Genomic DNA, 25,837 nt, shown 5'->3' on the forward strand with positions numbered 1-25,837 from the left:
CTTCTTCGAAGTGTTTGAGAATCTTCGGGATGCCTTGATCGAGTCAAGAATAGGAGGCATGCGTGACCCAATCTAGATCCAAATTTTTTGAGTTGGGACTAGGTCATACATGAATCAGACCCAATACAAATGACCTGTTGGGTCTAAAGATTTTGGCCATGATCCCAACCTGATGCAATTGATCATCTGTTGGGTTGGGTTTGGGGTCAATCATGCCCTGACCTGAAGCCCCACACATCTATTAGTATATGTTTTGCTCCCATCTTCCAAGGTCATTTGACAAAGTCAGTTATATCTTTGTTGTATATGCCCAACCATATCAGTCGTGTTTCTGTTCATCTTTTATTGATTCATGCAACTACTATCCAATACACACATTCCTCATCCTTCCAGTCAAGGCTTGTCACACATCCATGCCAACATTCTCATTCTTGTTATATTTAACTTATTCTCTTAACATTCTTTATGAAGCATCGACCAACATTTTGAGCCATGCAACATTCCGTGCAATCATTGCTGTTTGATGAATTTTGCCCACCAAGCTTTGTGTTGGTCGAACAACATATATAAGAACCTCTTCATTAATCCAAAACTAAACCTACTACTTCATCTATTCCTAAACACCAAATAAACATTCTTGGCCACATCCACCAACATTTCCTATAATGATGCTTACAATGTCTTGTTGATTGTATCATTTCTTAAGAACACTCATTTTATATTTCAACTCAAGAGTCGAAGTTCCTATCTAGTGCTAGCTAGCTAGCTTTGTCACTAAACACCCATCAAGGAGCTCATTCTCCTTCCTATTTCTTTGGTGTGTAGTCCTATAAAAACCATTCATTGTCAAGTTATTTATGGAATTTAGTCCTTTCATAAAAAGCCATGCATTGCCAACTTTCGGTTCTCCGCAGAGCAATGCTAATAATGATTTGACATTGGGTTGCCTAAAATAGTACACTGCATAGCCTATCCAGCTCAATCATTCATTGAACAAAGTGAAAACAATGGACTTGGTAAACAAGAAGGCCTCAAAGTAATGGTTATGGATGTTACTAAATAAAGGATTTTCAACGATTGAAACAAATAAACTGCTTTAGATGCATCTATGTTACATGCGGTTGGTAGTACAAAGTTTTGGATTGGTCTCTTCCTCCTAGGAGTCCTTAAATGTCAAGCAACTCTTTTAATGTTTTGATATATTTGGTTATCTTCTAGATCTTACATTTCTCTGATGATTCTTTGGACTCTAGAGAAACCTTAACCTTGAGAAACAAAAACACTTTAGAATTTCATATTCTCCATGATGTTATCAGGAAATTCGAACATTTTTTTTCCTTTAACTAAGGAGAGGCATGTTTGAAATGCTGCAATATGTGTAGAAATTGTATTAATGTGTAAATAAAGTGTGAATAGTAGCAGCAGCAACCAAAAATATTACAGAAATAACAGGTAATCAATGGTTGAGCACACCATCACAAAGTAAAAATGTAAGCTGAATAGCATATAATCCATTAATTTTTCAACCTACATATATCCATGTCAAATACTCAAACACAGAATCCATATTGCCATGGATTTACTTTCAGTTATATATTCAACATTCAAGATACCTTAGCTTCCTAATTTGTCTTACTTTTTTTAAACTGATATGTTCTAATATATAACCAAACCATTGTCCTATCTGGATGCCTTCAACATGTTCTAAGTTCATTTGAGATGATTTATATGAGATTATTTGATGTCAACAATTTCTTATATGTATATATACCAACACAACAATCATTTAATCTTAACATGAAAGCACTGCAGGTTCAAACCCAATTCCTGCTGCGTAAGTTCATGTCTGTGTTAGTTAGCATGAGATGAAGACAGCAAGTTGCTGATCATCAATCAATGAAGTAAATGTCAAATATAAATATAAAAATCAGTTCCTACAAATATATGCGAGCAATGCAGCACAATATGCCTCTTAGTGGAATTCCCTGTTCCCATTGCATACATTTATGTTTAGTTTATGACACAAGCAATAGAGAATAAGGTTCGCAGACTCGGTACCGGAACCCATGCCCGTACCATACTGTACCGTATCGATAATAAAAAAATCAAAAAAAAATCCCATCTACCAGCACTAAAAAAAGAAAATCAGACCGAATCAAACCGAACCGGCCCTGAACCGTACTGAACCAGACCAAACTATCCGTTATCGAGCGGTTTGAATTGGACCGGCTCCCCGCTAGTATAGTTCAGTACGGAGTGTACCAGCCGGTTTGGACTGGTACGGAATATCATAGTAGAGAATGCATTTCTGCCCAAGTTTAATAGAATGAAGATAATTTGCTTATAATTATTTTGGGACGCAAATCCAAGATAAAGTAAAAAAGGCACTTTAAAGATGTCAAGAAATAGTTGAGCCATGTACCTCCCTGACAATGTTTTTGCCATGCAAAATTGGTCGCATCCCTGTCGATAGTTCTAGAAACACAACTCCAAGGCTATACACATCACTTTTGTCTGTCAACTTATGAGTTAGGAAATATTCTGGATCAAGGTAACCCTGCAAGTAAAAAGTATGTGTAAGCTGAACAGCAGCTAAAATTCCATTGACAGGGATCTAACAATGAAATCGATGCTATGAAAAAGGATTTTTATATCCTATCAATATGCATTAACTGGTAGCAGCTCTAGAATCTAAAATGTAAGCATATCGAGAAAAAATAGATAAAGAATTCATTGCATAAAACAGAGATCAACTTAACAAAGTTGCTACTTCATTCGAATATTAATTTCATCTTACCACACAATTACTGCACATACCAACATTTAACTGCACATTTGCTCTCTGATTACATGTTTGTCCATGTCTTAAAGTCTTCAAAAAACCATTCCTAAAAATTGAATGGGAGATTTAGTTGTTTAATATACCACTTCAAGCATTTTGGGCCTGATCTGTAATCTTTCCATAATTTACTAACTGTATTTTCTTAGACCACCTTCACATCTAGCTCAAGCAGTAATAACTCAGATAAGAGGCTTGCATCTACTTACCACTACTTGGCCTCTGAATTTGCAATGGAATTTCAACACCTGAGTAAAAGTGCAGCATGCCATTCAAAATCCTAGCTATGGTAACTCTAATACGGCAACCTAGCCACCTTATAGCTGAGTATACCAAAAGAGAGACAATCTAACAAGTTCCGATAAGCAAGCATTTGAGCTTTTTTTTTTTTTTTTTTAAGGGGGGTGGGGGAGGAGAGAGAGAGAAGCTCAATGAGTCCATGCATCACTTCGCTATCACCACACAAAAGTTTTATCTTCCAAAAGTCCTCCCTTTCATTTAATGATTCTCCTATCTTTGCCTCATTTTAAGTTATGATTGAGAAATAAATATCTATGTATCATAAACACATAGCAAAAAAATGTACAGTAAAATCTCTAGCATTTCCCATGTTGTGGACTAAAATTTAGCTATCTAGTCCTTCCAAGTTGACATTAATTGCAACAAATCAGGGAGAGGTAAAATCTGTTCTCTCAAATATATATATTCTGTTTTAACTTCTATATGATGTCCTCTACAAAATAATCGAGAGTATAAGTTTGAAAAAAATATCATAAATGCAATTTAATTGCCGACTTCATAGTGAACAAATGAGGGTGCAGGAAATGAAAGCTATAAAACATGAACCCAAACCCAATAAAAAAACCTATACAGGTGGAACGGTTGAAAACAGAGGCAGGAGACTGAAAGAGAGTTAACAGAAGGAGCAAGAAGGAATCTAAGAACATTCAATTTAAAGTACATTCTTGAAAGAAACAAGTTGAGAAGTGGGATTTTTTGAATAGTGGAGCCTAATAGATGAGACAAATCATACTTTCTAATTTTTATGTTTATTAAACTCCACTTACCCATTTATGGGCCAAATAATTTTGTTAATAAAAATAACAAATACAAAACAGTCCAAGCTTATAAATCACAGCATAGGTTCCATGATTCTATAGACTTAAGCAGGATAACATCTTTAATTTACTATTTTATACGTTATAATATGTTTAGTAGAATTCAGGTGTGCAAAGTTCACATGGCTGCTTCTTGGTTATGAGCACCTGTATTTCTAAAAAGACAGCCCAATAATCCAGAAAAGAAATATTATGATGGTCAAGCAACAATGCATTTTGAATTGCTTACTCAACTCTCCTCCCACCCCTGGAAATAAAAAAGAAAGAGAAAATAAAAATTCCTGTGGAATGGAAATATCACATTTCTACCTATTCCACAGCTTTTGATTAGTGAATCCTTTTCTGCACTAATACATAGATGAGATTTTCATTGATTTCTACATTCAGTATTTGGATTAGACACAGAAGAAAGATTTTTTTAGCTTTTGAACATTTATAACAACACAATATAACATGAACACTATTTGCTCAAAGCCACAACTTACTGGTGTGCCCTTGACCACAGTTGACACATGACCAGGTACGGTCCCTTCAACATCTGGTACTGGTGCAAGCCGGGAGAGTCCAAAATCAGCTACTTTGGCATTAAACTTGGCGTCCAACAATATGTTGCTGGCTTTGATGTCACGGTGGTATATAGGAGGGTCTGCTTCACTATGTAGATAGAGGATGCCCCTTGCAGAACCCAATGCAATGCGCAACCTCATAGCAAAACTTAAAGGCTCCTTTGATTTAGTAGCTACATGACAAAGAATATCGATTAGAATAGTGCTAATCAACAGAGAATACAGATTTAAGTAATCATTGCAGCATAAGTATCAAGGTTCATTTCTAAACACATTTTGCAATAAACTATGCAAGTAGCTAACCTTTCTACAATGATTTTCATCACTATGTACTGAGAATCTGACCTAACTGCATTAAAAAAAATGTCAGTGTTATGCTAATCCAATACATAGCATGAGAGACAGGTTTATTTTTTTATTTTTTAACTTTTTGTGGATTTCTGACCCTAAAATCTAAAGAACTTGTTTGAATATGATACATGGGTCACTCATCTGATCAAGATATTGTATAAGTTCCCCAAGGTAGTTATACATCCATAAGTGGTCTTTTGTTCCACCTAGAGTCATTATCTAAGGAGTCTGCAACTTAATGACTTCCCCTTTGAACTTTGAAGAGAACAATATGCACCAGTATAACATCATTTATTAGTTTTTTTTAATATATTTTGCCATTACCTTTTTTCTATGAAGGCTTCGAAGAATCCTGTAACAATTTCATTAATTACAAAAGCAGGTGGTAAGGAAACCTCACCTGCAACCGAAAGTTAAACACCTTGACAGAACCAACTTCTGAAAGGAGGAAGTGGAAGAGAAAAATTCAAAACAAGAAAAGTTACCTAGGGAGCACCAAATAAAGAGATGTTGGTTTGACACTTAATAATATAACATCCATTGTGAAGAGTAAGAGGTGTCCAAGCAGGCAAACAGCTCAAAAAGAAGCCTTATACTGAAATGTCAAAAAAAGCCTGCTGGCCTAAGTTTCATCCTGACTCTTTTTTATTTTTTGAACCATACTTTCCATATACTATGGTGTTGCTCTAGTACTCTTTAGAGACTGGTCATCCAATGTTAACTCCAGCCTAGCAGTTTTGCACTCGACTGTGTCCTCATTTCATTAGTCAATTTACATCATCTGCAAAGTACCATTGCCCTGCTCCTGATATTTTGATTAGGTTTCTTTATAACAAGTGAAAAAAAAAAATATAGGACCCGGGGGCCAGTCCTTTGTGTAGGCATATGCAACTAGAGATTCACTTATCTCACCATACTCCATACTTTTGCACCCATCATTGCTTGTTCATGAATGGCCACACTATAAAATTTTTCTTTTGTGTGCATCTTTCTCTATCATTCCTCACATAAACACATCTTAGTAAGGGAGAACCATCCAAAACTGCCTGGTTTGGGGCATGCCAAATTATACTGACGGCGGACTGGGATAGTTCTGGCATTCGAAACAAGACACCAATGAGGAGAAAAGGGAGAAGGAAAGAGAGGAAAAGAGAGAAAAGGGAGGAGGGAAGGAGAGTGAGACAAAGCCTCCGGAGGGCCGTAGAGGGTTGGAGGGCCAATGAGGAACGGGGAGGGAAACGAAAAGAGAGGAAGAGAGAGAGGGGGGGAGTGAAGGAGAGGGGTGACGGGGAGAGAGAGCCTCTTAAGGCTTGCCGAGATCGCTGGAGGGCCGGCCGATCGAAACAAGGTGGAAGTCCCTATTTCGTCTTCCCTTTTTTTTTTTAATATTGGATGAAGTCGGCAATAGGGGCTTTTGATATCCTTATATAAAAAAAAGAAGACGAAATAAGAGCTTCCACAATTGTTTCTATTGGCCGCCTCAAGCCCTCCAACGGCCTCGACGGGCCTCTAAAGGCTCTCTCTCCCTCTCCCCTCTCCTTCCCTCCTCCCCTCTTTTCCTCTCTTTCCCTCTCCCTCCCCCCTCTTCGCTGGCCCTCCGGCCCTCCAGCAACCTCCTGTGGACTTCAGAGACTCTCTTCCTCTCCCTCTCCTTCCCTCGCCCTCTTCTCTCTCTCTCTCTCTCTCTCTCTCTCTCTTTCCTCTCTTTCCTTCTTCCTCCACCCTGCTGTCTCGGTTCAAGCTTGGTAATTTGGTACAGAATGGTACGAGGACGTGCCAGACGGTATTGTGGGCGAACCAGTACGGCCCCCATACTGGCACAACGAACTTTATATCTTACAGTAAACATGATTGATGGTATGACCATAGACCATACATAAATTCTTTCTCATCCTTATTTCAATCAATTTTCTTGGAAAGAAAATTACTTCCGTAGTTTAATTTCATGGCACAAAACAATATTAGTTTTAAGATTTTATCTTTTTTATCATTTTAAGGATCTTATTAGTAAATTGGTTAACTTAGTTAGTCTATTCTCTCCTTGGGCATCAAACCTTAATCTAAGTCAACCTATTTGCATCCATTTGAATTGTTTGTTCTGTAACCAATGGTGGCACATATACACCTGCTTAATTATGGGCCTCATAAAACTAATTGTCTAGCTAACCTAACCTAAAAAATTTGGGTGATAACAATTCCATCTTTTCCTAGTCTCACAGATGTTGACAAAATCTTTGTGAACCTCAATCTTCAATGCAACTCATTTGATCAAAAACTAAAATTTTCTTTCCCATAATGTAGCTTCACCATCAATAAAGCCTTATAGATCACCATAAGCCGCATATTTTGCCTTACTAGTTTTTTGCCTCCCTATAGCTTTTTGTTCTTTGTATGTTTCCTCCAAACAATTCATCTCATTTGTTCCGTGCCATTTCTTCAAGCAGTTTTTCATGATTGCCTTTTTAAGGCTCTACACTCCACTAAATTTCCTTTATTATGTTTGGTTGTTCATAATCAGGCACTTGAAGTCACTTTGTGCATTTGGTTGCCCACGAAGTTGCCTGAGATGACACGAACTGAGATTCCATTCCAGGAGAAATTGAGCTCAATATTGCATTAAGTGACTTAGGTTAGTAGGGACTAGGGAGCCAAAGGCACTTCAATGAAGTGGATTCCTACTAAGCCCACTTAAAGCAAACCAAACATGCCTTGTACAAAAGCTGCTTACCTTTGAATTTGCAAGAACAACTTCAGAAATCCTCTTAGTATAATGTTTGTACTACAATATATTTGATGTTCTTCAGCTCCATTTTCCTTCAACAATTTCTCACTAGAACACATAATACTCCCTCCTCTTCCACCATCATATTCTTGTGCATCCCATAATTTAGCCCATCTTTATTGCTTCTAGCCAAGGTTCCATGTACTGGTACCACCTACCATCCCATTACCCTATTGTTATGGTACAATATGCCCAATTAGTACAGTACAATCCCCCTGTACCAACACACAGACAGAGACCTTTTTCTTATACCTAGCCATGATACCGACCAAAATCAAGTGGCACAGGTTGGTATAACATGAAATCAAGTGAACTTGGCAGTTCCACTCAATACAAATCAATTCAGCCCCTACGTTATATTGAATCTCAATAATGTACCAATATCTTACTAGTACAGTATCATATGCTTGGTATTGGGTTGTACAAGTTGGCAAAGTGAACGATGCTCAATGTTACCCGGGCACTCACATTTGACTCTAAAAATCTCCATTAGATATGTATCCAAGTCGAAAAAGAATCAGACACTTGGATGCTTATGAAGTTCTACGGTTGCCACTTTTAAAGATTGCCGAGTTGAACTCCAATAACAAATTTGACCTTCCATTTTCATGTTTGAAGTGAGTATTCTTTCTTTTTAGTAATTAGCCAAAGATGTAGGTATTGAAATAACTTTGGAAACATTATTTTTCTTATAATTTTAAGATAATTGAGAAGTTTGAATGAGAAATATACATATTGAAAGACCATAACAAACAATATCATCTTATTGTTTATTTCTAATATTTAGACAGAGAATATTAACGATATTAAATTATAATTTATCCAGCCTATCCTGTATATCCTTTTTCCCTCGTTGAATTAGACACCTAGATAAGTGTCCAAATCTGATTCTTGTATCAATGTCCATGCAACACTGACTATGCTCCTAGCAAACACATCATATACAACCAATCCATATTTTTCAGTTAGATCTTCCAATTTCTCCATAGTATCTTTGCATTTCTATCTTATCAAGGTTTTTGCCAAAAAAGGAATAGTCTACTTCAGTATGGTATATTGGAAATAGAATTTTGCCTTATTAGAGGAAGCGGAAGGCATGATTTTAAACAGAAAGGCAGCCTCAGTTAAATAAGGAGAAAAGCAGCAACTACAAGGAGAGATGGAGGTATAGAGCATAAGGGAATCCATGAAGTACAGAATACGGATGCAGGGAGCAACATCTCAAGCCATAAAAATGTTCTCAATTTCCCTTTGTTAAGGAAAGGAGTTAGAAAGCTACTTCCAGACCATCTTGGACCACATAGCTTGAAAGGTAACTTATTTTCTCAAAGTGAATCTAATTTACAATTACCTATCTTGTATAATTAGAACATAAACTAATGATATGTTACATTCCATAAACATTCAAAGGTAATATATTTACAAAAAAAAAAAAAAAAAAAAAAAATATATATATATATATATATATATATATATATATCAATTTGTGAAAGGGATTCTAATTTTTATTGTTTTTTATTAAGAAAATTTTTTATGTCTATGTGGTATTGTATGTTTCAATTCTTAATAATGCTTATTAATGCTCCCACAGCATTGACTTTTTTACTTATATTTATGAACTCTGAATAGGATATAGAAACTTCATAGAGGAGGAAGCTCTTATTTGGAAATGAATGGTAAAAAGGTTTGTATATATGGCAACATATGGTTGGGATAAGACCTTTTATAGCACTAAAGAGCCTTTCCATGTGTCTGAGGATTGTCACAATTAGTACTCATCATCATGATTACCAAACACTTCACCCTTTTTCTGAAGCGAGTACATGGCATAATGCTTTTCTTGGTATGCATTGATACGAATCAAAATTTCTTCGCGTTAAGTGATAATAAACTACATGTGTTGAAGCTGCTGAATCTGCAGAGCTAAGCCAAATGTTGAGTGGGTTCCATTATTGTCCTAATTCTAGGGATGTTATCTGATGGAGATGGAATGCCAATGGTTTATTCTCCAATAATTCTGCATACAAATTTTTACACAAGGGATGAGCATTATCTTCTATCGTTGGTGATCTCTGGAGCACTTATGTTCCAAGTAAACTCAAAGTCTTCTTGTGGGTTATGATTCACAACAACTTTCTAATGGATGACAATAAGATCAAGAGAAATTGGGCTGGACCACAATGCAGTGCAGTGTGTACTATGAGGGGGAAATAAGAGACAGCCAACCATCTGTTATTGCAGTGTGGCTTCTCAAGGTCTGTGAAGAAAAAGTTTTGCGCATGATGGGAGCATAAGGTATGCCTACTTCACCATCAGATGCTTGGGGAAGGGAAGGAAAACAAGATCATCAAAGCTGACTTAAAGCTGGAACATGGCGATAATTTGCATTTGCTGGCATATCTGGTTGGAAAGAAATGGAAAAATCTTCAGAGATGAGAAGCATTCTGGTATGGCCATAATCCACGGTGTATAAACACTTCTTAGGAGCTCTTTGTACTGGTCAAGAGGAAGAATTTATGTAACGTGAGGAAGACCTTTGTGAAGATGGAAGTATTTGTTAAACCTTCCTAAGAACGTCCTCTATGTGACTCCCCCTTCTTTCTCTCTTTTCTCCGCTCTTTGTACTCTCTCTGTTTCTAATAAAATTTCTTTGGTGCCTTGGCAACATTATGCCCTCAAAAAAAAAAAAAAAAAAAAAAAAAAAAAAGGAAGCTTATACAGTAATTCGGGTAAAACACTATAACAATGTTGTGCTGTAGAAAACATAGAATCAGCACATATGGCAATTAGTAAGAACAAGATGCAAGGTCTGCCATACCACACCAAACTAGGCGGTACAAGGCATACCATATCATACCGGTACACATTACGCCAAACCGGCCCTGTACTGACACAATAATAGGTGGGCATTAGTACGAGGCCTGGTACCAAGATGATGAACCTTGACAAGATAAGATTTAAAATATGCTAATTTTTGGTGTTCATATCAAAACCCCACATAGTTCATGGGGCACATCAATTAGCTAAAAAATTTGGAAATAAAAATAGATAAATTTGAATGCATCATTGCTAAATCATATTGTTGTTCTAGGATTTGTCCTTCCTAAATTTTTCCACTGCTTTGTCTTTGAGAGAATGTACCACTTATGTAACGATAAAAACCAAAAATGCATAGCCAGACAATATTGAAAATACGTAATGCTTACCGGAAAGGTGATCACGAAGTGTACCATTTGGCATGAACTCATAAACCAGCATCTGTGATAAAACAAATAGTTAAAAAAGAGAGGGAAGAACATTATAGTTGAGAAAAAAGGAGGAAAATCCCAATATTTTGCATGGGCTATAAAATGTTGCTGCCATAAGCCCATAATATAAAATTACTAAGACGATTTCCACCTTATCCAAGTGCACAGTTGAAGATTTTTGTACTAATTCTTAAAACTCAAAAATTTGAGAGAAATCAAAATTCTAATAGAAGTTGTAGGGAAAAAAGATGCATGATCTTTTTAATTGCTTCAAGGATGTTCAATTTACTGGCACTCTAACAAAACCTGTAAACAATAAAGTAATTCCACTGCGGTTTTGAGTCATTTCGAACACTGCCATATAAACTCCCCTTGACAGTCATTTTGCAGTAAATCATGCACAATTGAATATCCTTGAAATCTATCAAGCATTGTTGGAAATTAAGCACACTAATGAATTCTACTTCCTTTTGGGGCAATAGCCATAAAAAAATACAATTACAAAATATGCACTGCCGATAGGGGGGCAATAGCCATAGATGAACACATTGGGATCTAACACCTATCATGCAGAGTATGTACTATCAGGCATACTGTGAACTGGTGGGAGCTTGGTGTGCCTTGGCTCTGGTAAACCAGGCCTGAACTGCCCCTATCATGCTGGACAGAGGAGATTGAGCATGACCATGGGTGAAGCACTCAATACCAAGAAAGATACCTCAAAAGTTAGTGTTTTGCCCACCATTTCAAGGTGGGAGAAGGCCTGAGGGGTAATGAGAGTCATCATCCTTCAGTTTTTGAGCATGAGGAGCCAGAACATTTTTTCTAGCTAGGTAATGCCTACCCTACTCTTTTTTTTTTTTGGCAAAAAATCGGACCCTAAATCAAGAGAATTTGAATTAGATTATGTACTACATAATAAATCACATGCCAAATTAAGGATGAACGAGCTTTCACATAAAAAAAGCAATCTTAATAACATAATAGTCATGTCCATGCCACTTAATTTACTAAAATTTGGATTTTCAATCAAATGTCAAAAATACATTAGTTTGGGGTAGAAATACAATTACCATGTGGTATGTGAGGCCCAAGCCCTACCAACAACCTGAGTTAGGGATACAAGGGGCACCAAATACAGAATAGAATAATTCCAGCATTCAAATCAATAACAAACCATATTGTTGTATAAACTTAGCAATTAAGACACTAAACAACTCAAGAAAGAAAATTAAAGTTGAAGGCCATGGCATAGTGTGCATTATATACCGTAGCAACCAAGATTACATACATCCCCATGGCTCCATATATTAATCCTTGCTTTTAAAGGTTTCAAGTACCATGGCACAAGGACATACTATAATATTCACATATTGTCATGGTACATAACTACAAACGACAGTATGCCCCATATCTATACACAATTTATTGACATGTAGTGGTAAGGCAAGGTATGTACCACAATACATTCCATGGTATCCCCGGTTATGGACCAGCAAGATAGTGCAGCATGGTTGGTCCTTTAGACTACATTAACTACAACATGCTTGTGTAAAAATTATCACAAAGAAATTACATGACCTATTCATAGGAAAAATCATTTTGTGGACATGCTTTCCTCCATCCATTTAACAATTACTAACACTGTATTGAATAATTTGAAGCTTTCAAGATCAAACCCTCAAAAATAGAAAAGGTTATTACCCAGTTACTTTCCTGACATCCAGGGTTTCCAGGACCTAGACCCATGCCATTGCAGTTGTCAGCCCAAAGCTTTATCATTGCACCAGCAATGGTCCATCAAACCCTCAAATATGATAATAGAAAATCAAATGCACAACATTATACATAATGTTAGCATGTTTTGCACTTGATTTGAGAATGTGAAAGTGAAAATCATATGGTATAAAGACGATCTAGGATTAAGGTTGCTTATGTGTTAAATCATGGAGTTATTTTCAAGCATGGGAATTTGGAATCATATTTTATAGCATAAAATCAATGCTGTAATATTAGCTAAATATAATGAATGATAGTGCATAAAAAATGCCAGCCTAATATATAACATTTTCTTTTTCTGTAACTGCATGGTTCATCCATCTGGCCAGATGATTTCCTATATACCTACTATACTATCCTTTCAGAAAATCAATACACTTGATCTTTTCACTGATAAATATTTTCTTTAATACAATAAGTAATCTGATATAAGTATTTTTTGCACTGATAAATGAGGCTGGATACCAGAGATACACCTGTTCATCTTGTTCATCACAATAACCAGCCAAAGAAACCAGGTTTCGGTGATGCAACCGTGACAACAACTCTATTTCAGTGGAGAACTCTTTTGAACCTTGTAAAGATCCTTCCTCTGCTCGTTTGATGGCGACAAGTGTACCATCTTCTAAAATACCCTTATATACCTTCCCATACCCTCCCTGGCCAACTTGAGTCGAGTCACTGAAATTGTTTGTCGCTAGAGCCATTTCTTCAAATGTAAAGTATTTTACACCATCCACTTTAACTGAAAATTTTGACACTGCAAAAGAAAAAAGAATTTGAGATCTGGAAAAATGAATTAAAGTAGTCTGATCAATTTTAACTAATTCTATGCAGCATCCAGAGATTAGAATCATGCCATTTTGGAAATTCATTTCAATCCTCAAGCCTCAATTGACACCATGTTTTCAGTAACTGTTAGATACTTTATTCCTGCAAAGGGGATCTAAAATTTTGATACTTAGGGAAAAATACTAGCAAATTCCCATTGAGTGAGAAACCAATTTAAAATAAACTAAAAGATAATGGAAAGAATGTCATGCAAGGTTTGCGGACTTGGTACTAGAACCCGTGCCGGTTGCCGTATGGTACTGTACCATACCGTACCGTACCGATAATAAAAAAAATCAAAAAATCCCATCCACCAACACTAAAAAAAAAAAAAGAAACCGGACCGAATCAGCCTCAAGCCATACCGAACTGGACTGAACCACCCGATATCGGGCAGTTCGGGCCGATACCATACCGAACCGACCGGTTTGGTCTGATTTAGCCCATTTTTCGAAAATCCGGTCTGAATCGGACCGGTTCCCCACCAGAACGGTTTCGTAAAGGATGTACCGATCAGTTTGGGCCGGTACAGAATACCATGATGTCATATAATCTAGCTAAAACTTATGCATGAACAAAATCTTTTAGTTCTTGTTCAAGAAGTAAAAAATAATGAAAATAAAGGTTACTAATGCAACAAGCAAGCTTTTAGAACATATCAATGGCAAAAGCCAGCAACTTGAAATGGACAATCTAAATATCATGTTCTTGATTGGAAAACGAAAAGCATGTTCTACATAGCCATTCATTGTCCTGTTAACATATCCCTTAAATTATTCAATCAGCCATTTCAGGTACTTCCAAATTCTTAGATGAATACAGGAAATGATAAAGCACACAACCAGAGCACATGCATGAATATTACATTGGCTGGTTATGGTAGTGCAGTTAACACTATATAGTTGTTCAGGTGCAAATAGGTGTTAACAAGAGAAGAAAATACTCATATATCATTAGCTCCAAACGATGTTTCATGTTTCTATGAATCAAAGGAGACAGTAGATGGCACCTTATCAGTATGATTCAGCAGGAGAATATTGGGAAGGCAAGCATGCGTATTAGCTTTTACACAAGTGCAGTTAAGAACACACTCTAGCACAGTGCTCGCGCATGCTAGTAAGCAAACACAAAACTCAAAGGATATCACAATGAACAATATAGAATAGCTGATACTCCTCCCGCCATAATTGTGTAGGACTCTTACAAAAAGAAACTACGGGAAGTTATACTTAAGCTAATTCTTGAGTGTATACATAGTCTGAAAGATAGAATATAGAAGTTTCAGGAGCAAACAACTAGAATGACCATGTGAGTTGAAGAATCATCAAGTAGTCAAAACGAAATGTTGACCTTGAGCAAGGAAAAAGCAAGGCGAAAGACTAAGAACAAAATCAGGCCTCAATAGAACAAGACAACTTTGGGCATTCTTTAGAATTTATTTATTTCTTTTTCACTTCAGCATTTAAAAAGATACTGTTCATTTAAATAAACACACACACACACACACACACACATATATATATATATGCCTTGAGGGTTAATAAAAGAGTTGTTAGGTCATTTTTCACAATTGTTTTTTTTTTTAAAAAAATTCAAACTTACATGAGCGTCGTTTTGAAGCCACTTGATTTCTAGAGTGTCTTCTCATGATCAGAAAGGTAACCAACGTAGATAGAGTGCCTGCACCAGCAATTGCCCCAAGAAGAATGCCCACGACTGCCCCCTTGCTTAATCCTGATTTTGAAGTATTTGGAATCTCTGCAATAGCAATATGAGTTAACACCAGCTTTTACTCTATTAAAGTTGCAAATGTACATGTTCAGATTAGTAATTGCAAATGAAAAAAAAAAGAATCTGAAACTACTGTCTAAAAAATTGCATGACATTTTATGTTGGAAAAATTATGGACTCCTAACATTTGTTTTAGCAACTCCTCTACCTTCCTCAAGGAGGTACAGAGCCTTTGATTAATTTAAATAATATAACCTGCAGCATTGAAGAATCTGGAATTCTACAGTGGAAGATTAAAGAGATAGTCTGAATGGGCTATGTGAAAATATTCTCATACCATTTGAAAACCCTTTTATAGATTACAAGTATCAAGTATCTATTATTTGGGAAACAGAATGCCTAGCTAGTCAGAGGCATAATGCCAAAATGGCGAAGGATGGTTTGAGTACCAATATGGACAAATATCATTGGCTTAAGATATGCAAAATAAGGTTGCCTAGTAAAAGAAATATTTATAACAAAGAGAATCTCACAACCAAAAAATTATACAAAAATACCAAAGAAACCACTATGGGCTGGAATTGATATTAATTATACACAGTAATGGGCCACAAAGAGAGCAATCTTGCACCCATATGGATTCGTTTACCAGAAAGATAACAAAAATTAATCTTAGATGGGGGTGGTTTATTGGTGGACCAGGGACCCCGAGGAAGTATCTTCTAAACCATCTTGGAGATGAGGTCTATGTGGCTTCGGTGAGGAGCATCATGGCTCAAGTTACTAGAGACGGCTAAACCAAAAGCCAAGGTTTAAAAAGGAGAGTTGAAGGATATTGCTTCATAAGGTAGTCAGTACATCAAATAAAAAAGTTAGTTATTGACTTAGCAGATCTTATTCTGTGACTATCATACCTCAACTGTGAAATGGCGACATCATTCAATAATTCCCAAGATTTCTGAGTTCATGCTTATAAACAATTAATCAAGTTTTTTCCAAATTTCTCATGATTGATATGAGAACTTTTAGTCTTGGAAAAATTCAACAGCTATGTGTAAATAATTTCACTTTTTTGTTTCCTGATGTTCAAATTCATAATTTATTATATTTGTTGTTTTTAAGTTTGTCTTTGGTTTAAGAGAACATAGCACAAAAATTTTAAAAGAATAATGACAAATAAATTAGCAATTTTTATAGACATAAAATAGTGGAGAAAAAGAAAAGAAAGAATAGTTCAAATTAGTAAAATTTTGGAATGATAAGAATAGTGGTATAGCAAGCAGAAGTACTGCAGTAATGGCCATGGCACCAAAATAGTGAAAGTAGTGGCAACAGTGGTGTTAATGGCAGCAACTGTAATAGGAGTGACGTTAGTGACAATAATGTTGGAGTGTTGGAGAGAACAGTTGCAGGAGTAACATTGTTGGCAGTTATGTGGTGGTTGTCATAACAGCAAATGTTTGTGGAACTGGTGGCAGAAAACTAGAAATTGGCAGAAGATGGAGCCTTGAAGTTCTATTGTAGCATATTTCTCTCAAGATTAAGACTTGTTTGTTGAGGAGAGATGATTTGACGTGATATTCTATTATTCTTTGTTTTAGACTTTTAGTTTCTTCCAATAACCAAACAAAATAATTATATTCTCTTTTTGTCTTCAACCCTGAAATAAAAAACAACCTAAGCTTTTCTAGCTCTCTCTAAGACTGTTCTCACGATGAACTTTTCATTGTACAATTATAATTCTGATTTCATGTAAATATATTTTTATTTCCTTGGGGATTGATATACCAATCAATTTTTGTGGGTGTTTATGTGCAATTTATTTGTATGGTAATGAGGACATACCATAGGATCCCAGTGTGAAGTTGAGGAGCTCATATGGCCCAAAAGTATCTGAAAGCGTAATCTCCCATCCAGCAAGCATGCTTCTGATTCGCAAAATTTCGCTTATATTAAATAAACTAGAATTATCTGGATAAAACTTCAAGTACATGTTCAGCCTTGGTCCAGCCTCCCATATATATCTATCAATGTGTAATTGATAAAGAAACAAGTGAAGGAGAAAAGTCAGGTCAGTCTCAAAATCAGCAATATATGGACGAAAATCTGAGATTCCTGGACTTTTCAACCGATATCCAACTCCAAGAGGGACAGCGCATAAACAAGGTATAGGAGACAATGGGTTATATTCATAAGTTTTGTCCGTCGGGCAAGGGCTGCAATTTTTGTTAGAGTTTGTCGAGCTTCCAGAAGTCTGCTTGTCACCCTGAGGCTGACAATAGCGAACCATATCAGGCTGCTTTGTATTTGCACATACAGGATTTCCATATAGCCTGAGCATAATAATATTTAGATTATATGAGTTACGATGCCACTGTTCAAGAAAACAGTAAAATATGGAACCATAAGTTTGTGCCAAGTGTGCAAAAGTATATAAGCAAGCTACTTTTAGCGAAGAATCAAAGAATCAAATGGAGCTCATACATTTGAATGAGTTTACATTTTGCAGATGCAAAAAATCAGGAAGGTAGGATATATTTGTCAAGCTATTTCATTCAGTACCATGGCAAACATACTGCACCATGGGCTTCATCCCTAAGCTCAAGGAAGTGGTTCAAAATGCCAAATTTTTCATCTGGGCCAATACAAAGATCTCACTTTGTATAGGCATTGGTCAATAATGACTATATGAAATAAACAAAATATCATCCTCAATTAGTTGCTGTAAATTCTTATGCAGCCATAGATATCAGCTGATGGCATATAAGAATATTGGCCAATGTTATAGGAAAAGCGCACGCATGTGCGTGCAGTGCACGCGCAGAGAGAAAGAGAGAGAGAGAGAGAGAGAGCAGGTAGGCTTCATGCAGCAGCACAGCCAACAAAGGGGAAAAGCAAGAATAGCCATAATCTTGACAGAAATTTGTTATGATTTTATTATAATTTATCCAAAAAAACCCAGATTCAGTCGAGATATTAATTTTAGAAAACCTTGCACAATGCATAATTTGTTTAATCTGTTTTTTGTATGAATACACACTGCAGATATCTATTCACATATCTGCATGGTGCGCATGCTTGTCCCCATGAATATTAAAAAAAAGGCCTTCAACATTAAAAATGTACATACTTGCAAAAGAAATGATAAAATGAATGAAAAAGCTACAGGACATCCAAGCCAAAATTTAGATAAGGTAAAATTTGGCTGAATAGACAAATTATTCGTTCCTCCTATCATCCCAGAATAACTGGTTATCATCCAAATGCCTTGCCAAATATACCTTCATATTTGCATGTATGTACATACATATGAACATGCACATGCAAATGCAGATATTTCATAACAATAATAACAATGCATTCCTACAGGATTGTAATTAAAAGAAACATACAACACGGTAACATTCGCCGGAGGATCAAAAGCATCAGGTATACTTGTGAGAGAATTGTTTTCAAAATCCCTGAAAATTGAACACTTAGTGTTAGCTAGCTATTCATAAATATCAGTTCCACCAAAAGAGAGTTGCTGGTCAACATATCATACAGGAAAAGGGTATTATTTCCGCCGAAAGTGATATCCTGCCAAATAGAGGACGGAACAGAACCATTTAGTAGATTGTTCTGGAGAGACCTGCAAAAAGAAAAGGCTTACACTTTTTTTTTGGAAAAATGCGGTGTAGTAATGACACTCATGTGCATGAATCTTCTAACAAAGATCCTAAAATGAACATATATTAATGAATATCTTAATGCAGTAGACCATGACATGCCATGTCAGAGTTTAAAGGTATCCTTTTAGTTTTAGATCACTGTATTAGAGACTAGAGAGTATAGCTAATTCTAGAAAAAGGCAACAAAAATCCATTCACAGGCCTAGACATTTTATAATTACAAAATAATTGCAGGGAAAAGTAGGCTTACAATCTCTGGAGCTTCGGAAAACCTGAAAAGTTTGTAGGAATGGATCCACTAAGAGAGTTGTGTGACAGGTTACTGCAAAAATTTCAGAATATAATAGAGCCCAGAAATTTATCAGTTTGATGCAAATATCAGATCACTCATATTTGATAGGTCAATTTGATATGACCAACAGATCTGGAAAAAGCAAATGAAAGCAAAAGCAATTTGAGACTTATTTCTATCTCAAAGTCGAGAATTCTTACATTGTCGTCATATCGATCGAAAGCTTATAAGATGGCAAGGGTCCGTTCAACTGGTTCGAACTAAGATCTCTGAAATATGAATACCATCAATTACTCAATAACCATCAAACTAATCAAAATGACAAAAACTAATTTATACAATTAATCCTGAAGAAATCACAACAACATTCCACATTGCCTGGACCTGTGATATGAAGAGTTGAGGTGTCCAGGAGAATCAACATGGCAATCTACATGGAAACCAACATGGTGACACATCTGTACTTTACACATACCTCCATTCATTTATACATGGTTGTGCACATATATTGTATAGCTATACATATGACCTACCATGCAGCTTAATAGAGCAATGAGATTGATGCTACAGATGTCTTGAAGTGCTTTGTATATAGCTTAATATCCAGCTTAATAACAAATAACCATTCGTGTCTCCAGACGCGACACATCTGTCTTAAAGTGCTAAAATCTGTCGTAGAAAGATGGTACAATCATGGCTCAATTTTAAGATAGCTCCAAAGAGCATCGTTTAAGTTTCTTAGGGTGCCACTGACACACTATCAATAAGTAATCTGCACATCAAGAAATTTTGAAATTCGAAATGGTTCATACTTCATAGTTTCATACTTACAGGTAGGCTAGGTGAGGTATCTTACTCAAATCTGGAATAGATCCTTGCAAGCCACAGTTCCTAAGACTCCTGGTAAAGAGGAAAACAATCATTCCTTTTCAGTCAATTTCTTGATTTAGTCTATAAGTTACCTTCCTATGAAAAAATAACATATTACAGTAAAGCATGAAAAGCCATCTTTTTCATGTTCTAATATTGCAACAATCACCACATGCACAAATATTAATGGAGAAAAAGTGAAAACTCCAAAAATAGAGGGACACATAGACATCATCACTGAGCACAAATCTCCAAAATATGACACAAAGGCAATATCATCATCAAGCAACAATTAAATCGCACTTGCTAATCAACCGCAATTCAGAATTTGTGAGGCTAGGATGAAGAATAGGAAAGAAAACAGACACATACAAGCAAGATTGTCAAATACAATCACTTAAATGCTAAGTGACTGATAAAGAGTCATCTACCACCAAAGTTATAAATGATACTCAAACAAATAGTCATGTTGTTTGGTTTTATTTAAACATGAGTTAAAAATGATGAAGGTCTTGTTCATCCATAAAAAACAAGGCAATCTACTGGTTGGATGGAATTTGATTCCATATTAGTAGATATAGTTGCCAATCTGGTATCTAAATTCCAAAGTATTTACCACCACTGCACAATGTTATTTAACAGACAGTCCTTTAATGGCATTACTTAACATGTTCTTCATGAAAGTATGACAAAGCAAGATCCTTCATCTGCTGCCTGCAGCGTGGAGCAAGAGGTCATTGCTTTCTTGCCCAGAAAAAAACTAATTGAAATGAGAGACATTGGTTGGCTGGCATTCAAAAATCAGGGATAGCAGCATAAAGCCCGCATCATGAAGTTAGCAGGCACAGCTATTCAAGATTCAAATATTCAGATGATTCAGAGGCCAAATATCAGATGCATAATGGAGTATTGGTAAAATATAATGCATTGTTGATTGCTAAAAGTCATAATCAAGATGGTGCACAATCTAGAACCAAGTACCCAATAGATAATGGGGAATGCTTCTAACATAAATTACTGGACAATCAGTTCTATTGAACCCAATTAACAATTGAGTTAGTCCCTTAAACCAGACATCTTGAGGAGGAGCTCACTGCGATATACTTTTAAATGCTCATGAAAACTGGACTGAGGATATTACTAAATACTAGGATTCTTTTCCTCAAATAAATAATGACTTCATATTTACTTTTCAATATAGGGATGGAAAAGATGTGTCTTCATGGCTATATATTCAAGATGGAAGAATACAAATCTAGTTGGTTGGTAACTTTCTTACAGACATGCCTCAAAGAACAAATCACAGGATCATATGTTGTTTCATCTATTCCAGCAGCGACAAAGTTGATTTTCTACAGAAGGTAGGTTTGAAGAAGCTTCTTTCTATGGAGCTAATGAAAAGGAGGCACACCTACTTTCTGACAGAGTGTCCAAGCTGCAAGGCTTCCCTGGAGGACCAACACTCCCTACTTACAGGCAAATACTAAATGCCGGCTGGGAATTCTTTATTTATATTAATGAAAGGAGGGAGAATCATGTGATATTGAAAAATGGTTATTGCTTATGCTAGCTGGCTTTATTTTATTTTTTATAGACAAAGAGGATTCCGCCCCTTCATATATTCCATAAGTAAATACATCCTGGAGCGGCTAACCAAGAGAGATTGGTGTCAGAAAATCTTCAGTCCATGGGATGGACACATCATTGCTGGATGCTCCAAGGCCTGCCAACTAGTCTGCTCCTTATTTCACTTCAAAGTAGGTCCTAGAGGCGCAGAACTTGGTAAGCCTCCAGAATAACCACAGAATATCATCAAGAAATGGATGATGCCTTTTGTAGAATGCCCACTCGTTCTTAATCCACCCAATAACAATGGAGGAATCTGCTTCCATGACATCGGGAAGGTATTGAACTTAAACTGAAAACTCGAAGGAGGATGGATCATGTCGACACAACCGATCATGGCAGGGTAGAAACCCCATTATGGCATGAACGACACAACGGCAGATGGTAGTTGTAAAAGGAGCAGGGGTGGACACTCTCTTCCAAGGCCGAAAACACCACTTGGGTGGCCACTCAAGGATACAGTTCTCACATTCTCACTTACAAACCCTTAGGAATCCACCAAAAGAGAAGAGAGAGAGAGTAGAGAAAACAAAGAAAGAATAATTCCGGCAAAAGAACTCTCAATAATCAATAACTCAAAGATCTTAAGGATGATTACAGGAGGAGCCCAGAGAGGGATATTTTTATGGGTAATACAAATACAAAGGGACTCTTTTCTTCAACTTTCCAATATGAAATTCCAAATCCTATTCTAACTTAAAAAACCTTAACTATGAACTTTCCTAATAGCATCAAAACTTCTCAAAAAAAAAGTTTACAAAAATCAAAACTCCCTAGAATTTACTAACATCAAACTTTCCTAACTAAGATAGGAATACCCATCAAAAACTAGTTGTGTTCCAAAACCTGTGTGTACGAGACTCATGACCTATGTGGCCTAAACTCACAACCTGTGCAGCCAGGACCTGTGACTTAGCACTCCAGCATCATACTCCCCCTATTAGAGAATGACTCGCTATCGAGTCTAGGTCTTCTTGGTCTTCATAGTAAGGCAATAGGTCAGTTATGTTAGATATTGCACACATTCCATAGCCTATAGGAAGTTCAATTTGGTAGATATTGTCGTTGATGTGCTTCAAGACCTTGGAAGGGCCATCAATTATTTTGTTGCATGGTGTTCCGGTGGTAGGCCGCTCTGTAGAGGAATTGAGATTGGGTAACGAGCATAGAAAGCTGATATAGTCCTCAAAGTCTGATAAGAAAACAAGATCTGAGTCCAATGCAGCTGAAGGATTGATAAAACTAATGCTAGGGTCAAACAAAGTGGAGAGATATAGGAAGTACAGCTTGGGGTCCTGCGATAAGATAGACTGCCTGCGGTCAACGTGCTTGGTGGTGGTATGGCAAAGGCAATCATGGATAGCATCCACCACGAGTGGGCTTGCTTGATGAGCTGATGTATCATGGTCTTTCCAGCATTAGCCATGTTGCGCAGAATCTTCAAGTTAGGCTCATTTAAAGCATGGAACGAATTTAGAGATATTAAAGACCACCGAACTGGAAGCACATCATCAACGATATTTTCTGCACTGTCTGAATAGGTATTCTGAACAAGGTTACACTTTAAACTGAGATCTTCATTAGTCCTATTCCTTTCAATAGAAGCAGCAGTCAAGAGCTCTTTTTTCATATTCTTCTATTTTTGTTCTCTCTAACCGATGGACGTTCACTTCCAGTTTGTTTATCCCCGCTTGAGTTGTCATCAACCACATCTTCATCAATATTCCTAATTGATCCACATGTTTATTGCATAGAGGATGGCAAAGCACATATTGAGTTTTGGATCCATGGATACTGCAACATCGTCTTGGCACCCAATCTTTGCACTGCATCCTTTTTAAAACATGGACAAAGAGAGTCAGTACTGTCAGGCAACAAGATCACAAGGAGAAGAAATTGGAGATTGTGCATGAGAATATGCCGGTTGTAGCACAATTTCAAGGCTATTCTTGTTAGAAGTAAACATTGCTGCACCAAGATGATGAAAAGGTGATTGTGGAGGAAAGCTTGTGTTGTTTAATGATTCTGCATGCCATGGAGCTAATTGGTACTAGGACACCTTTAGCTTTTCCTCATTAATGATGAGGTTCTCCTATTGTGCTGCTTGCAATGCATATATCCAGCAATTGATGCAGCATGAACCAATTCTATTTGAATTTCATGTGAAAGTAGATCCATAGAGAAAACTGATCTTTCTGCATCATCTTGGTTATCATTTTCCAGCAGGATTGGATTGTGACCACCATTGCTGACCTCAAAAAGAGAAGAAAAACTTGAAGAACTGAAAGGGTTGGTACAAGTAGAGATGCCTGGTTACAAGAGTCTGAGCAATCGAAGCATGGTACTCATAAAAAAATAATCCATTAGATCCATCTCCGCAGCGGTATTTGAGAGGGCTCTTTATGGTAAGCTAGCCATTAGAAGAACATTATCTTTAATCATTGAAAATTTCTTCTCAACTCCACAGAAATCCAAATTCAGAATAACCTTTCCATGAGAAGTGCATTTAGTGAAAAAGATGTTGTAGCCTAATCGATCTTCTTGGTCAGCTACCACGGTAATATTAAGGCTGTAGTGTACCACCAAGGCTTCACCTTGATCGGTATACACTAGCTCTTCCTCACTCAGGCCTTCTTCATCCCCACTTGACTGGCTGATCTTCTTCCTCTTTGTGCACGATTCTTTCTCCAGCAAAGTGATAAGCTTTCTATTTGGATAGTCGGTTGCAATATGCTCAAAACCTTGGTACTTAAAACACTTGAAAGCAAGGTTCGTGGACTCGGTACGGGTTTGTACTGGACCAGACCGACGTAAACCAACACAGGGAAAGAAAGCGAACCGGGAGGAAAAGAGAGAGAGAGAAAAATAGAGAGAGGGGGGAGAAAAAAAAAAGGAGGGAGGGGAAGGAGTCGGAGGGGCCACCGGACAGCCTTCGACTGGCCGTCATGGTTGTTGGATGGCGCAGTCCACACGTACGGCGCCGCAGGTGAAACAGGAGCGATACCCCTTGTTTCACGAGGCTTTTTTTTAAGAAGCCGAAAAAACATGAAGCTGGCAAATGGTTTTGCCGGCTCATTGTTGTCTTTTTTAAAAAAAATCAAAAAAATGAAGCTGGCAAAATGATTGCCCGCATCACTATTCATCACGTTTTTAAAAAAATGCGTTGAAGAAATAGGGGTGATAGCCCCTGTTCCGCAGCCGCGAATTCGTCCGCATGGTTTCCACCGGCCGGTGGCCATAGCGGCCGCCCAGCAAGCTCCGATGAGCCCTCTAGCGGCTGTGCCTCCCTTTGGTAAGTCACTCCCCCTCTCTCTTTTTTAGAAGTCCTATCGGGAGAATCGAGCCGCGGAAGCTTCTGCCACCCTCCAGTGGCCACAGCGAGCCACCACTAGCCTCCGATAGCATCGTGGTCTCTCTTTCTCTCCTCTTCTCTCTCTCTTCCTCTCTTTTCCGCTCTTTCTCCCTCGACGCCGACGTGTGCCGCTTTCCAAGCCGAAACCATCCTGATTCCCCATCGGTCCGGTTCGACACATCTCAAACCAAAGCATGCTGAATCGGTACCGCCGACCGTATCGGCCGACCGGCGGTATGATTCGGTACGGTTTCGTACCATACCAAACCGACGAACGCAAGCGGACTCGAACCGGAAGAAGAAAAAGAGAGAGAAATAGAGAGAGGAAAGAAAAAGAAAAAGGGAAAGGAGCCGGTGGGGCCGCCGGACGGCCTCCGACTGACCGCCGGAGGGCGCAGTCCGCGCATGCGGTGCAGCGGGCGTGAAACAGGGACGTTGCCCCTGTTTCACGAGTTTTTTTAAAAAAGATAGTTTTAAGTGAAGCCGTCAAATAGTTTGCCGGCTTCATGATTTTTGTTTCTTTTTAAAAAAATTCTTTAAGTTGGCAACGCAGTTGCCGACTTCATGAGTTTAAAATCAAAAAAAAAAATTTGAAACAGACGATCGTCTGTTTCGAAAAAGGGGGCGGAGCCGCGGAGCCCCTGTTTCGAAAAAGGGGGCGGAGCCGCGGAGGGGCTCCGCCCGCTCGACCGCCCTCAGGCCGTCAACGTCGGCTCGCCGGCCACCGGGGGCCTCGCGACGGAGGCACTATCCATCCGGTAGGTCCCTTCTCCCCTCGAGC

At 37.5% G+C, this 25,837-nt stretch overlaps 1 protein-coding gene across 3 annotated transcripts in view; it reads right to left on the reverse strand.

Annotated features, from left to right (window-relative positions):
* LOC105046018 (probable LRR receptor-like serine/threonine-protein kinase At1g06840) overlaps positions 1-25,837 on the reverse strand; it is a 53,953-nt gene that overhangs the window by 9,100 nt on the left and 19,016 nt on the right. For 2 of the 3 annotated variants that reach the window (XM_010924494.4, XM_073258397.1), the window contains 11 exons: positions 20,040-20,108; positions 19,409-19,477; positions 19,167-19,238; positions 18,790-18,876; positions 18,638-18,706; positions 17,091-17,578; positions 15,117-15,272; positions 13,160-13,443; positions 10,863-10,914; positions 4,443-4,696; positions 2,423-2,557 (listed from right to left, as the gene is read on the reverse strand). In XM_010924494.4, coding sequence (XP_010922796.1) covers positions 2,423-2,557; positions 4,443-4,696; positions 10,863-10,914; positions 13,160-13,443; positions 15,117-15,272; positions 17,091-17,578; positions 18,638-18,706; positions 18,790-18,876; positions 19,167-19,238; positions 19,409-19,477; positions 20,040-20,108 — 1,735 coding nt within the window. Of the gene's footprint in view, positions 1-2,422; positions 2,558-4,442; positions 4,697-4,826; positions 4,873-10,862; positions 10,915-13,159; positions 13,444-15,116; positions 15,273-17,090; positions 17,579-18,637; positions 18,707-18,789; positions 18,877-19,166; positions 19,239-19,408; positions 19,478-20,039; positions 20,109-25,837 lie in introns of those variants that run through there. The other variant, XM_029264740.2, reaches the window with a different exon arrangement.

This window comes from Elaeis guineensis, chromosome 5, assembly GCF_000442705.2.
Source record: "Elaeis guineensis isolate ETL-2024a chromosome 5, EG11, whole genome shotgun sequence".
NCBI classification, from domain to species: Eukaryota; Viridiplantae; Streptophyta; class Magnoliopsida; order Arecales; family Arecaceae; genus Elaeis; species Elaeis guineensis.